This window comes from Pseudochaenichthys georgianus, chromosome 17 (genome assembly GCF_902827115.2).
Source record: "Pseudochaenichthys georgianus chromosome 17, fPseGeo1.2, whole genome shotgun sequence".
In the NCBI taxonomy this organism is placed as follows: Eukaryota; Metazoa; Chordata; class Actinopteri; order Perciformes; family Channichthyidae; genus Pseudochaenichthys; species Pseudochaenichthys georgianus.
This window is the reverse complement of record NC_047519.1, coordinates 4335542-4350637: the sequence shown is the minus strand read 5'-3', so window position 1 is coordinate 4350637 and position 15096 is coordinate 4335542. Positions and strand designations below refer to the sequence as shown.

General features: G+C 43.7%; 1 protein-coding gene across 1 annotated transcript in view; it reads left to right on the top strand.

Moving 5' to 3' along the window:
* The first annotated feature begins 1056 nt into the window (after positions 1–1056).
* The window catches only part of LOC117461747 (epidermal retinol dehydrogenase 2-like), an 87209-nt gene continuing 73169 nt past the window's right edge, over positions 1057–15096 (top strand). The window contains exons 1-2 of the mRNA XM_034103645.2: positions 1057–1329; positions 5616–5943. Coding sequence (XP_033959536.1) covers positions 5623–5943 — 321 coding nt within the window. The 5' untranslated portion in view covers positions 1057–1329; positions 5616–5622. The remainder of the gene's footprint in view (positions 1330–5615; positions 5944–15096) is intronic.

Below are 15096 nucleotides of genomic sequence, written 5' to 3'. Positions count from 1 at the left end.
TCCCCTTATTGTGGAATAAGGGGAATGCAGAGACTGGCTACAAGTGTTTTAGGTTCAAGTTAGACAACTAATGTCTGGGTTAGTGTTCATGACTTCATGTGTATGTCATCTAATGGTTAATCTCAATACACACACAATTTCCGTGCTTTCCAATAGTTTAAAATAGTTGTATTGCACTGTTTAATAACCTGTTCAATACAAACATGCCACTTGTAAAAATGAAATAACATTTCTGTGAACCGATATTTGTTTAGTGAGCTTATTAGAGGATGTTCCCATTTTTTGGGGATGTTCCCTTTGATTGTAAAATGTCAATGAAGATGTCAGACTTAGTATATTTGTTAATAATTACGTACAACACATGGAATTTTTGTGTGTGTGTGTGTGTTCCAAGTGAAGCTGCGGCCCCCTGGTGGCCAGTACATCAATTATGTGGCCCCCACCACCATCAAAGTTGCCCATCCCTGATCTATATGAATGCACAATACAAACTGTGAAACAACAATCATTAACTTCCTCGTGGGAACATTTCTTATGAAATGGAAAATTAAACTAAACAAAAAACAGGTTGATAAGCTAAAAACATTGTATTAGTGTAAATTAACAGGCATCCTGCATCATGCAATGATTTGTACGTGCTTGTTTGTGACTTTAGTTAGTTAGTTCATACATTAATATTACTTATTCACTTTTAATTGACAATTCTATATTTCAAATGTCAGGTTATTCAGTAAAGTTAAATAATCTTGTTTAATAAATAATGCACTAGCCTATATTGTGATTGAGGTTTCTCTTTTACTCTTGTTTGCTAATTCATGACGTAACACTGTGTGTTATTGAAGTTAGATATTTAAGTGTCCTTTGGGCACCAGGAAAAGTGCTATATATAAATAACATGTATTATTATTATTATTAAATTAACATTTAGCAGGAATAAAATAAAAAGTATAGTCGCACTTCAAGCCCCAGAACACCTTGCGGGGACGAGGAGACGCTACGGGCGGGGATTGGCTGACAGTCACATGGCACATCCGGCTCACCGCATCATTGGTCGGCGGTGAGGAGGCTGCTGTGTGATGTGAACGGCGCTAAGTGCTTTGTTTTTAACTCCAGAGGCTACAGACAGGGCCGAGACACTCCCAGGAAGTATATCGAGCACCCAGGCACGGTGCCCGGCCCTGTTTTTTTAATCAACTTTACCCTGATAACGTTAAGGCACGTTTGATTAGAGTTTGTGTAACGGAAGCCTGTGCGGTGAGCAAAGTCTCACTTATTTACCTCCCGTGGAGCCCTGCACAACTCTCCCTAACGGTAGCTCACAGCATAACGGTAAGTTAGACGCTCCTGTCACTTAAACGCTTTATCAAGCTCTGTCCTATCTGCCACTTTTCGCTTTCTTTACACAAAGTCGCTATTTGTCTTTAGTTTATCGCTCAGTGATAACTAGTATTGTATTTGAAAGGAAAGTGTACTATCCGTGTAAGGCAACCCTTCAGAACACACAGCGCATGATTTTGACTATCCAGCGTCTTAATTCGCACGCGATATTATTCCACACAAAAAAAACATGCAAATAGCTAAAGTTTATGCTGAAGTGATTCATTGATAACCAGGTTGCACTTGACTTGAGTATTACAATTATTTGCTACTTTTTACTTCTACTCCACTACAGTTCAGAGGTACATGGTGTACTACTACTCCACTACATGCATTTAATACCCTTTAGTTACTTTACAGATGTGGATGAATGATGTGAAATCTAATCAAGTGTTAAATCAGACTTTAGTTCCACCTGGAGTAAATCCACAAGATACCCTGCTGTATACAAAGTACTTCAAACTAGCTGCACCTTCACCAGCTTTGAGAACACTTTCATGATCAATCATTATAAAAAATATATATATATAAGATAAGATAAGATGGTACTTTATTGATCACAATTTGGGAAATTGTTTTTGTTGCAGCAGCATAAAAGACAAGGCATTTTACAATAAAAAAAACTACAAATAAACAAGAATAGAAATAAAATAAAATATAAAATGTACATGTTGAAATAGAAATATACATGTCGATATTATATATACAAATATATATTCTGAAATGGACCAATCTGCAAAATGTCTGCTTTTACTTTTGGTACTTTAACTATATTTTGATCCTAATACTTTTCTACTTTTACTTGAGTAACATTTTTAATGCAGGACTTTTACTTGTAGGAGAGTATTCCTACACTCTACTGTACTTGTACTCAAGTTCAAGATCTGAGTACTTCTTCCACCACTGAGTGGTCATACCAAACAGCCAATTTTTGTTGAGATGAATTTTAGTTTCATTCATCTTAAAAACAATACATTATCCATCATTTAGATTTGAATTTGAATATAAATTATTTGTAAAAAGCATGCAAATAGTTAAATATTGTGCTAAAGTGATACGTATACGTAGATTAACATAACAACAATTCCAAATGTGCACCTCCAGTTAGTTAGAAAGTAAATGTCATTTTAAATAATAGCTGTCCTCATTGACCCTTAGGACAGCTATTAGGACACATAGACCGTCTTTTGTACCTCACATTCGACAGTTTAAAGTGTACAAGTGCTTAAAACAGGATGGTTATAAATTAGGACTATTCCCAGGCTCTATTTTGTGTCATTCCAATTGATGTTTAAGTGAAAAACATGCCGGTTTCCAGTGTTTCTTTTCATCTACAGCAGGGGTGTCAAACTCATCGCGGGCCACATTAGCATCATGGTTGCACTCAAAGGGCCGGTTGTAACTATATAAATAATACATATATAAATATATAATATATATAAAATAATGTATTATATTACATTATTGCCTCTGAATTGGATTATTATCGGATAGTATAATAACTATGGCTGTCAGTCGATTAAAATATTTAATCGCGATTAATCGCATGATTGTCCATAGTTAATCGCGATTAATCGCAAATTAATCGCACATTTTTGATCTGTTCTAAATGTTCCTTAGAGGAATATTTTTCAAGTTTTTAATACTCTTATCAACATATGAGTGGACACATATGCGTTATGCTAATGTTTATTATCATTTGAACAATGACAAATATTCTCATGAATATTAAACGCAACAACCTCTGAACATTACAAATATTCGCCTCAATTCAACCTGGAACCTCTCTCATACAATACAAATGGGGTGTGTGGGTGTGTGTGTGTGTGTTGGATCGTTGGAGCTATGTGCAACTCAAGGCATATGCTCGAACCGGAGATGCCTGGAAGCTGCAATCATGTTCATGTATCCGTGCTGCTGAGTGTCCTGACTTCTCGTACAATGTCCCGCTGTCTGGCTTCCTGCATAAAGTCAAGTGCTCGGCGCAGTTGTGGCGAAATGTCGCTCCTTATATCCGTTAGCGCAGCTAGCTAGCACCAGATGCTAACAACAACAATGCACGTAAGGTCTCTCTCTCGCTCGCTTGGGCCACACATACACACACCCTCCCGGTCCTCCAGATGGCCAGTTGGTGCCTGCCGGTGAGCGTGGAAGTGTGGTCTGCTGCAAGCGGGCGGCAGGAGCGGGGCTGTCAGCAGCATCAGCTTGTAGATGGTATTATAATACCGATATCGATGCGCTCTGAAAACTACGGGGCGGCCGAGGAAAAAAAATACACATGCGTTAATCGCGTTAAAATAATTAGTGGCGTTAATATTTTATTTATTAATGCGTTAACTTGACAGCCCTAATAATAACAGAATGATTAACTACGTCTGAAAGCAGAAGTCCAGGGAAAATAATTGCAAGTCTCTTCAGTGTGCATGTCACAAAACGAGATGCATTGTGGGACATGTCGTTTATGGGCAACCTGCTTCTGTAAAGTGGCATGTAACCGTATAATAAACTTATTATATTCTTTGCAAGCTCTTGCAGGGCCACATACAATGAAGTCTCGGGCCTTGAGTTTGACACCCCTGATCTACAGTATGTAAATATGGGTTCAGGTAATCATTATCAACAGCAATGTTTGGATTGTCATTTTTTTTTTTCAGATTTGGTGCTAGATTTAAGTATTGTTGACTATTTAAGAATTAATTTAAATTGTAAAAAATCCCTCCAAAATGCCCCTTTAGGACACGCAAGGACACAGTTTCCCATGTGAGACCCACATGTGGCCGATCTATTGATCCATTCAGGGTGAGCGCACTCACAGGTTCTGTCAAGTGGGGTCAAATATATGGGCTCGTGTTTCTACAATGCTCAGATAATAGGGTTAGGGTTATGTTGTGAATCGAGTGGCCTGTGTTCGTCGTCCATAACATACGCCTGCCCATACCATAACCCCACCACCACCATGGGCCACTCGATTCACAACATTACCCTAACCCTAACTCTACCCCTACCCCTACCTCTCACACCAGATACTGCCTGGTTTTCAGACCCCCCCAGACCCCCCCAATAAAGCAAAACTGCATGTTTCAGAGTGGCCTTTTATTGTGGCCAGCCTAAGGCACACCTGTGCAATAATCATGCTGTCTAATCAGCATCTTGATATGCCACACCTGTGAGGTGATTGATTATCTCGGCAAAGGAGAAGTGCTCACCATCACAGATTTTTTCAGATTTGTGAACAATATTTGAGAGAAATGGTTATTTTGTGTATATAGAAAATATTTTAGATCTTTGAGTTCATCTCATGAAAAATGGGAGCAAAAACAAAAGTGTTGCGTTTATATTTTTGTTCAGTGTAGTTCCATTGTTGAGGTCTACTAGAATATATTTACAATGTTCCAAACTCACATTGGTTTCTCATATAGCATCTCTGTATAGTATGTGTATTCACTCTGTCCTAAACAGCTTGTTGGAGCTCCTGCCCCCCCCCCCCCCCTATAAGCCCACTGTGCTCTGATTGGTCAGCTCGCCCACTCTGTTCTGATGAGTCCACCACCATTACAGCGGAACATCAGTGATTATGTTTTACAATGGCGTTTGTTAGCAACCAAACCATTACACCAGCAATGACAAAGAGATGAGAATGCTGCGTGGGGTCTGGGTGCCGTGTTGGCGGGACGTTGCAGGGCTCGCTGCTTTGAGGCTCGAGGAGCGGACAGTGTGAGCTGGATTACTGGTGTGGTTTACTGGTAGCTGCGTGGGGTCTGCGAGACACCGCAGAGCTCAGCCTGAGCAAACACACTGAGTGTGTGTGTGTGCGTGTGTGTGTGTGTGTGTGTGTGTGTGTGTGTGTGTGTGTGTGTGTGTGCGGAGCACCGCGGCTGAGCAAATATAAGGCTGAGTGAGTGTGTGTGTGCGGAGCTCTGTGGATTGGTCCATTTGGACGTAGTCACGTCAATATGCCCCGGAAGAAAAAAATGGAAGAATAAAAATGTCCAACGAGGCGTTCTGGGGCAGCATAGACACGTCTTCTCTGTGTTAGTTGTACTCCCTACAGGGTGTACGTTGAGGGTTTGTGACTCTGCAGACCGTTTACATGCAGAAAAAGCTACATAACACACAAGGAGACGGGTAATAACCAGAAACGCATGACATGGGACCTTTTAACGTAACGCAAATATCTAAACCTTGGACTTGGGCTATCTCATTATGTAATGTATGTTCTCTGTACATTTCCTTCTTAGATCCATCATGAATTTCATGCTGGAAACCCTCCAAGTCCTCCTGATGTCCATCTGGTACAATCTGGAGTCCTTCGTCCACCTGTTTGTGCCCAGGAAGAGGAAGAACATAGAAGGAGAGGTGGTCCTGATCTCTGGGGCGGGCAGTGGGATCGGTCGCCTCATGGCTCAGGAGTTTGCGTCTCTCAACACTGTGCTGGTGTTGTGGGATATTAACCAGGAGGGGATGAAGGAAACGGCCAGGCTGGCTAAAGAGAGCGGAGCCAGCAGAGTGCACTACTATGTGTGTGACTGCAGCAACAAGAACGAGGTTTACAGAGTGGCAGACCAGGTAAGGTTCCTGAAGACTATTGTATTTACACTGGAAGTCGGGGTCGGAACTGGGAATAAGTCACACCCTAGTTCCAGTAGCATCTCGGGTTACCCATTGTTAGCAATACCGTTTCATAACTACTTTATTTTGTGAATACAAACCGTCATAGCAGTTGTAGTTGACATCTTCGTAGATCCATCTTCTTATTACAGACACATGCATTTCCTAACATTTGGACTACCTACGATGTAAAATGTATTATCTCTTCGATTTACACACGGCATCTATTGCACGTCTGTCCGTCCTGGGAGAGGGATCCCTCCTCTGTTGCTCTCCCTGAGGTTTCTCCCATTTTCCCCTTAAAACTGTGGGTTTTCTCTGGAAGTTTTTCCTTGTACGATGTGAGGGTCTAAGGACAGAGGGTGTCGTTTTTCTCATACTGATATTCTGAACAATCTGTGCTGTTGTATTTGCTGTAAAGTGTCCCCTACTGTAGGCTATTTTTATTATAGGTACAGCCAGGGTTGGGAGGGTTACTTTGTAAATGTAATCAGTTACTGATTACTGAATACATGGCTCTGAAAGTAATCCGAATACAGTTACAGTTACGTGTTTTAAAAAAGTAACGTAATCAGATTACTTTTAGATTACTTTTGGATTACTTTCTTTTTCCATCACAGAGGGTATGTTTTGGTGAACAGGAGACACAAAAAGCAAAAGGAAACGGAACGTATTTTTACTGTTTTAATGGCTTATCAAGAGCACAACTGAAACATAGCATCTGAAACGATGTAACAACATAATACACTTGTTGGGGATGCAGTTTGGGATGTGAGGAGTGAGGGACACGGCTTAGAACGGGCGTGTCGCCTTCTGTCCTGTCAGTGTTGGCAGGACATGAATTAAAATGTCGAACTCCGACTTCATTTTAAGGACATTTCGGCCAGGGGTGTAGATAGGGGTGGGCGATATTGAAAAATATGTTATCACGATATTTTCAGGCAGTATCACGATAGACGATATATATCACGATATTTTTTCATGTCGGTTATTATGGTTATTTTTCAAGTTACTTAACAGTACAAGCACCTACAAGGTGACAGAAACTAAAACAAAAAGGAGTAACAGACCAAAATAGCATTTCAAGCTGCTTTTATTTCAGAAATGAAACCCTGAATGAACAAGTGAGCAGTGAACATCAATAAACATGAAAAGGAGGGTAAAACATAACTAAGTAAAACATCAATGAGGAAAAGTCAGTGCCAAATAATTAAAATGTAAACTTTAGAGTAGACTTGAAGTGTAATAAAAGACTTTAGCATAACTGAAGGGAAAAACATAAAACGCCACAGCGTCAGTTATGTCTTTCCACCGTTTGCTAGTCTTTTCATAAGGAGCGCCTTTATGAAATGCCTGCCATATGGTTGCTCGCTGCAAAGAAAGGGGGCGGGGTCCGCGGGGACTTTGGGAGCGTGTCAAACAACTCGGACTGAACGAAAGCAGAGGTGCGCTGACATTGTGAAATCGATCGGGCTTGATATATGGTGAAATTAAAATCAGTAGGTGAGGCTGGGGGAGCGGGAGGGGAAGAGGCTCTCCGTCCGCTGTCATAGCCCCCTGCGCCGCGCACGGAGAGCCTCTTCTCCTCCCGCTACTTTTATTTTTTTCAAACAAAAAATTCAATTTTTTTTTTTTTTTTTTTATCACGTTAGGACGATATCTCTGAAAAAGCATATCGTGGAGACCTAATATCGTCACGACGATATATATCGTCATATCGCCCACCCCTAGGTGTAGAGCTATATTTGTTTAAGCCAAAGCTTAAAAGCTGTTTGTCGGCATTGTTCAACTACAATTGGTTACGCGGCTGGCAATACATCAAAAAAGACTGACGTGCAAACCCAACTCCCACTAGCATTTAATCCTCCACCTCTCGCAACAAGTTCAGACTGAGCCAAAGCTATTACAAACGCCAAATATCCTTATGTTGCCATGTTAGCAAAGCGCTCCCTGGCTGTATCTGCTACCTCTGTCCCTAGCCCTCCGGTATCACTGTGGACGTTTTTGTCCATATGGGTAATTTTTCACTTTTCATTTTGCAATAACTTTGGTTGTGTTTGTGCAAATGGCCTGATTTTTTTGTAACAAGGCTATTTTCTCGATCTATTTTGGAATTCCAATTTCAATTTTTTAAATCCGTCTTTAATTCACTGTGTAACAATTCGACTACGCAAATTAGTCATTCGAGACAAAAATGTCCACTGCAAAAGACTTTGATAAAAACATTATATTAAAAGTTTTTTTTCACAACTGTTTTGGGTTCAATATTTAAAGCAACTTCCGCCCTAATAGAAAATACTAAAAATGTAATCATTTTCAGGATTTTAACCCTTTAAATGCCATTTTGAATACATGAAACCGCTGTTTTCTTTCATGATGACAACAGAGAAAATGAGTTCAAACCGGAGAGACGTGATGTAAGAATTACATATTTATTGTTTACACGTCATATGAATGAAATGATTGCCATGATAATACAACAGGAGAGTGTTTGGCGATTAGGCCCCGGTTTGCAGGATAATCATTCAGGAGGGAAAGCACCGCTCCGATGAAATCCCCAAAACCAGTGAAGTATGAAATACTGAGATGAACTGAGTTGCTTACCTTGTGGGGTGACTGGTGATCTGGGAAGGAAAGATAATAGATTAACACATATATGAGCAACATAGTGCCGGAATCACTGCCGGAGCTTACGGGTCATGCTGAGACTCTGACTGCCGAAATCAGTGCCGGTCTTACCTGAAAACGACCTGCGGGTCGCATGCCTGGCCAGCAGGGCTTGACTACGCCGAGGAGCGAGCGGTTTCGTTTTGTAACGGTAAGACCACCTGTCTTTGTCCACGACACCGAAGTGTACGGTAGCCTGAAGCTACGACACCGAAGTGTACGGTGGCCTTCCGCCACGCCTGACTTCGCAGGCTATATATATATATATATATATATATATATATATATCTTTTACTTTACTCTTTTCTCTTTCTTTCTTTTTCCTTTGTTTTGTAACTGACACCGGAGTGTACGGTGGCCTGAGTCCACGCCTGACTTCACAGGATATCTCTTTCTTTTCCTTCTTTACTCTTTCTTTATTTTTCTTTGTTTTGTAACTGCCACGGGGGTGTACGGTGGCCCGAGTCCACGCCTGACTGCAGGAAATACATTTTACACTGATACGTCTGAGCAAGGCCTGGGAATGAAATACCTGTGTGCCGGAGATAAAGCCCGTTACATGTAGTTGCAGCGTGAGACGAGACATTATTCCCTGTGGGCGGGGCCCGCGGAATTAGGACAGGAATGCAGTTTTGAATATCAGGAACCTTAGTGAGACATGTATACTTGTGAATGTGGAATGTCCTGAGTATGATGTAGGTGATAGGCCGGATTTAGTGAGGACTTGCTTGAGGTAGAAGGTGAAAAGGCGAAGCGTTAGGGGGGCATTTCCTTTGATGAGAAAAAGTGGTGAGGACGGATTGGTGGAGGGTCTGCAGCGCAGGAATTTAATCATGGAATTAAAAGGGCAGAACGAGTGTTTGAGGCTAAGACTAAAGTGGTTGGTGTTAAAGACTAGGTCGGAGAGGCAGACGTCTTGACTGGGGTCGAACGTGAGGGAAGCTGTGGTGAATTCACCGGGTCGGAGGAGCGCGTAGAAGGCTAATAGGAATACAGCATCGAGCAGCGCGTCGATGTAGGGGGAGAATAATCCTTTCCTGAGTGTGGACAGCATGAGGTGCAGAACGGGGAGCGTGATGGGGAGCCTCGGGTCTGCAGCGGGGGGAAATGTCTTATACAGCCCTTTTTAAGGATGAGTTTAACCGTAGGGTTTGAGCATAGGCTGGGAAAGCTAGGATCGGAGCAGCGAACGTTAAATTGAATTCCTGCTAAGAGGCTCCGGATATACTGGGTTTGAGGTGTCGATCAGTGGTGCAGTAGCCCATAAAGGCGCACACAGTGGAGATGAGGACAGGTTTGAGGGGAACATTTACTGAGCGGCAGAAGAAAGTGAACGTTCTCCATGCGAAATCATAGGATCTGAGGGTGGATGCGGCTAAGCCCTTTCTCATGTAGAATCTGGCAGACTCGAGGTGCCGAGCTAGGGGACTCTTGATTAGTGCATAGAGAGGAGATGAAGTGGAGGGATTCCGACTGGTTGCGAGCTGGCTTCCGGGCAGAGGCTCCGGAATGTCTGGAAATGAATGCGAGAGAGGGAGTCAGCGACGACATTGAGGTGACCGGGGATGTGGCGAGCTGTGATGATGAAGTTGTGGATTATGGAGGAACGCGTAATGCTTCTCATGAATGGCATGATGTCGCTGCACTGGGAGCGCGCCTTATTGATTATTTCAACCACTGATTGGTTGTCGCACAGCACCGAGATGCGTTTACGGAACCACAGGTGACCCCATACGTGGCATGCAACAGCGATCGGGAATATCTCGTGCAGAGCGGAGGATGAGGCATGATTAGGGAATGACGGGGGCCAGGACCCTGCGAACCACTCGCCCTGAAAGAAACCCCCAAAACCCACGGATGGGAACACGCGAGGTCATCATAGAAAAAAAGTAACTCTGTTCCAGTGGGCGAGCAGGAGAGACCAGAAACGTAAGTCTGAGCGGCAGCCTTCGTCTAGGAGAACGCGGTCATGAAGATTGTCGACCGCTGATGCTGTGTCCAGGAGGCGGGAGATGAACGAGCGCCCCTCGGGGATGACGCGCATGGCGAAGTTGAGGTGTCCTAGAAGGCAACTGTTGTTTTGTGATGATGTGTTGCTCGCAGTATGATTTGGTGATGTCCCGGATGCGCTGCAGTTTGTCTGAGGGGAGAGATGCCTTCATCTCTATAGAGTCGAGGGTGATGCCTAAGAACTCTAAGCTTGTGTTGGGACTTAACGTTTTCTCCTTGGAGAGGGGGATGCCTAACTCCTGAAAGCAGTGTTTTAGTTTGCCTAGTGAGGTCCCTGAGCTGTCCTGTGGCGGATCTATGAGGGGGAAGTCGTCCAGTAGGTGAAGGACGGAGGGGATTCTAACTATGTTCAGCAGGATCCAGCAAAGCGCTTCCGAGAAGGAGTTAAAAATGCAGGGGATGCTTCTGCACCCGAAGGTTAGGCGAACGGCGAAATAGAATTTGGACTCTCACTTAATGCCGAACAGATTCCACTGGGACGGGTGAATAGGAATGATTTTGAAGGCGTCAGTAATGTCCGCTTTGGAGAGCCACGCTCCGTGCCCTGTGAACTTAATCAATTTGATTGCATTGTCCACTGAGGCATAGTGAAGGGAAAACTGCTCTGAAGGGATGATACTATTGACGCTGCAAAATGGGCCGGAATGGGGAGCGGACAGATCGAAAATCAGCCTTTTCTTTTCGGAGTACTTGCGTGTGGCTATTCCGATGGGATTTGAACGGAACACTGGGAAGGGGGAGGAGCTAAAGGGACCGATTATATATCCTTTTTGGAGTTCTTTGTTGATGAGCTGGGAGACTGTTAGGTTCTTTAGCGGCTGACTGAAGATTTTTTTCTACGAAAGTAACTGTGGGAGATGAGAGGACCCCTACCCTGAAGCCGTGGGAGAGCCCTGATAGGAGATAGTCCACGAACACGGAATCTGGGTGGGTGGATAGCGCAGCTGCTAGCTGAGGGATGTTAATGGGAGTGGAGGGGTGATGTTTCAGAATGTTTTTCCACCACGAGGTTTCTGGCGCAGAGCTACTAGGTTTTGGTTGCGCCTGGGGCATACGGACTTCGGGTGTGCCTCCCTGCAGAAACTGACGGTTTGGTCTATCGATTCCAGAATACTGCATGTGAGAGGCTCTGGGCGCGGAGAAAGGCACTGATGGGCAGAGGGCAGCGATGTGGCCCTGCGCTCCGCAGCTGTTGCAGGAAATAGCGGATTGCCCGCCGGTAGCCATCACGAGCAGCTCGATGTCCATCACTGACCAGTCGAGGCGGATATTGCTATGCGCTAGGTGAAGCGCTGCTTTACTAGAAAAGCTTTTGTGATACTGGTAGAAGATGGATTTCCCGTATCTAAGGTTGATATCTCCGATAATGGCCATGTATGCATCTAATTCTACTCTTCGCTCAGGGTAGACGGAGCAGATTACGTCACGGAAGATGCCGAAAGCTACCATAAATTGCCCTACGCTGATGTCTCTGATGAGCCTGGGGTCTGCGGTCTTAAAGACGACGGTGATATTTCCTCCTGTGGCGATGGCTTTATCGCACTCCGGGGAGGGCAGAATAAGGCTAAGCAGGTTAACATCCTTCCCTTCAAGAATTTTTGACCTAAGCCGTGTGGAGATGTTAGCGGCTTGGGAAATAAAAGGCCTACCTGCAGGGGGGGCTGGGAGGGCCGAAGCCAGAGAATAAGGATGAGCTGCCGCTGGGATGCGTGGAACACCCTGACCTGTAAACCCCAGCGGGACTGGGGCAGCGAGCGCTGCTCTGAGTGCGACAGACGTTGACGCTCCTGTGCCGGAGTCTTCAATGGCCTGAAGGCGAGCATCGATGGCTTTTATGGAGCTATCCAGTGATTGCAGGGCGCTGGCCACGCTACTCTCCCTGCTCCCGGCCTGGTGAGCCTGGGAAGGGGTGGACTTGGGAGGCGGACGGGGTCCTGGAGGGCTCGATTTCATGGTCCCTTTCCCGCCGCGTCCTCGGCCGCGTCCTCGGCCGCGTCCTCGGCCGCGTCCTCGCCTTGGTCTCTCTGGGGAGCTGCTTGGGGCTGCTTCCCTGGGCTGGGGAGCTGTGCTGGAGACCTGATCCGAGAGCTCTCTGAGCTGCGAGAGAGTGAGGCCTGGAGCTGTGGGGATGCCCTGCTGCTGGAGTCGGACGATGAGGAAGTCTACCTCCGATGATAGGCCGCTGTGTGGAGTCGAACCGGGATCAAAGATATCCATACCAGGTTCGTCTGAATAGTCCGAGTTGAACATCTTGCGCTAGTTTTTCTGTTTGTTTGTTTTTCTCACGAGGAGGAGTAGTATTACTGCTACTGTTTGCGGTCATCTGCAAATGACAACTGACGGGGAGGAAGAGCAGGCATTTAAGGAATTTAGCTGCTGAGGGGTGACGCCCTCATATTTAATGAGGGGGGAAGGGAGCCATAGAGTGACGTGTAAGTGACTCGTGTTAGGTCTTCCTTATTGAGCTTGCGCTAAGCTTAATTTATCTCCCCAAAAATATATATCTGGGGACTGGCTCTTTTTTTTTTTTAGAACAGTCTTGGATATGGCAAAGATTAGCAACAAAATTGATTTTTTTGCATTATTAGTTTTTGCACAAAATCTGATTGAACAATAAAGTTACAAATTAGTCATTCGAGACAAAAATGTCCACTTCAAAAAACTGCTCTAAAATAACAACAGATTAATATTTTTTAAAACTTTTTGGGGTTAAATCTTTCAATCAACTTCAGTCCTGATCAAAAATACCAAATGTTAAATTATGTTCAGGATTTTAACCCTTGAACTGCCAGTTTGAAAACATGAATTTGCGTTTTCTATGAAAAACATGCACAAAAAGGCAATTATTTTCCATATAATAAATGTCTTGGATATGTCAAAGATTAGCAACAACATTTATTTTGGTGGATTATTAGTTTTTGCACAGAATCAGAATAAACAAAAAACTCACATATTAGCCACTCGCGGACAAAAATGTCCCATCCGCTCCCATTATAACCACATCTTTTGATCTCTCCGCCATACCGGTATAAAATCATGCATTTTGTAATGTCAGGGTTTTATATTGGAGGAAAATAGTTCAATGTGTCCTTTTGACTATATATGACCAGATGTGACATTTTACCATTGAATTACATGCTTGTAATTTCTTGGTTTCTTTGTCTGTAGTATAATGGGGCCCTGCCAGCCATTGGAATACATGTCAATCAATCAATGTTTATTTATATAGCCCAATATCACAAATGTTACATTTGTCTCAGTGGTCTTCACAGTGTGTACATAATATCAGTATGACAATACGACACCCTCTGTCCTTAGACCCTCACATCGTACAAGGAAAAACTTCCGAAGAAAACCCAGTTTAAAGGGAAAAATGGGAGAACCCTCAGGGAGAGCAACAGAGGAGGGATCCCTCTCCCAGGACGGACAGACGTGCAATAGATGCCGTGTGTAAATTGAAAAGATAATACATTTGCAACATAGGTAGTCCAAATGTTTGGAAATGCATGTGTGTATAATAGGAATATGAATCCACGAGGATATCCATCCAGGACCGATGATCCAGGACCACAACCACGACTCAAGATCCAGGGCTCGCGATCCAGGACACAGGACCGCAGGATCATCCATGACTCCGGATCCCGGCGTATATAGACACCAAAAAGAAAGAAATGTGGGGAAGCTGGGTTAATCGGAACATTAGAGTACACAGGTACAGACAGAGAGAAGGAAGAAGTAAGATGTCCCCCGACAAACTAAGCCTATATCAGCAAAACTAGGGGCTGAATCTAATCAGCCCTAACTATAAGCTTTATCAAAAAGGAAGGTCTTAAGCGCACTCTTAAAAACGGATAGGGTGTCTGCCGCCCGAACACAAACTGGAAGCTGATTCCACAAATGTGGAGCTTGATAAGAAAAGGCTCTGGCTCCCATTGTACTTTTAGAGATTCTAGGAACAACCAACAACCCTGCATTCTTGGAACGCAATGCCCTAGTAGGACAGTAGGGTATAATGAGTTCTTTAAGGTAAGATGGCGCCTGCCCATTAAGGGCTTTGTAGGCGAGAAGAAGAATTTTAAATTCTATCCTATGTTCTATAGGGAGCCAGTGTAAGGCAGCCAGAACAGGAGTAATGTGGTCCCTTTTCCTAACTCTGGTTAGTACACGAGCCGCAGCATTTTGAATCAGCTGAAGCGACTTGACTGAATTCTTGGTACTCCCTGATAATAAAGAGTTACAATAATCCAGTCTAGAAGTAACAAATGCATGGACTAGTTTCTCTGCATCGTTTTGAGGCAAGATATGCCTGATTTTTGCAATCTTACGTAGATGGAAGTAGGCGGTCCTTGAAATTGATTTTATGTGGCCGTTAAAGGATAAATCCTGATCAAATATAACACCAAGATTCCTTATAGTCTCACTGGAGGCCAAATT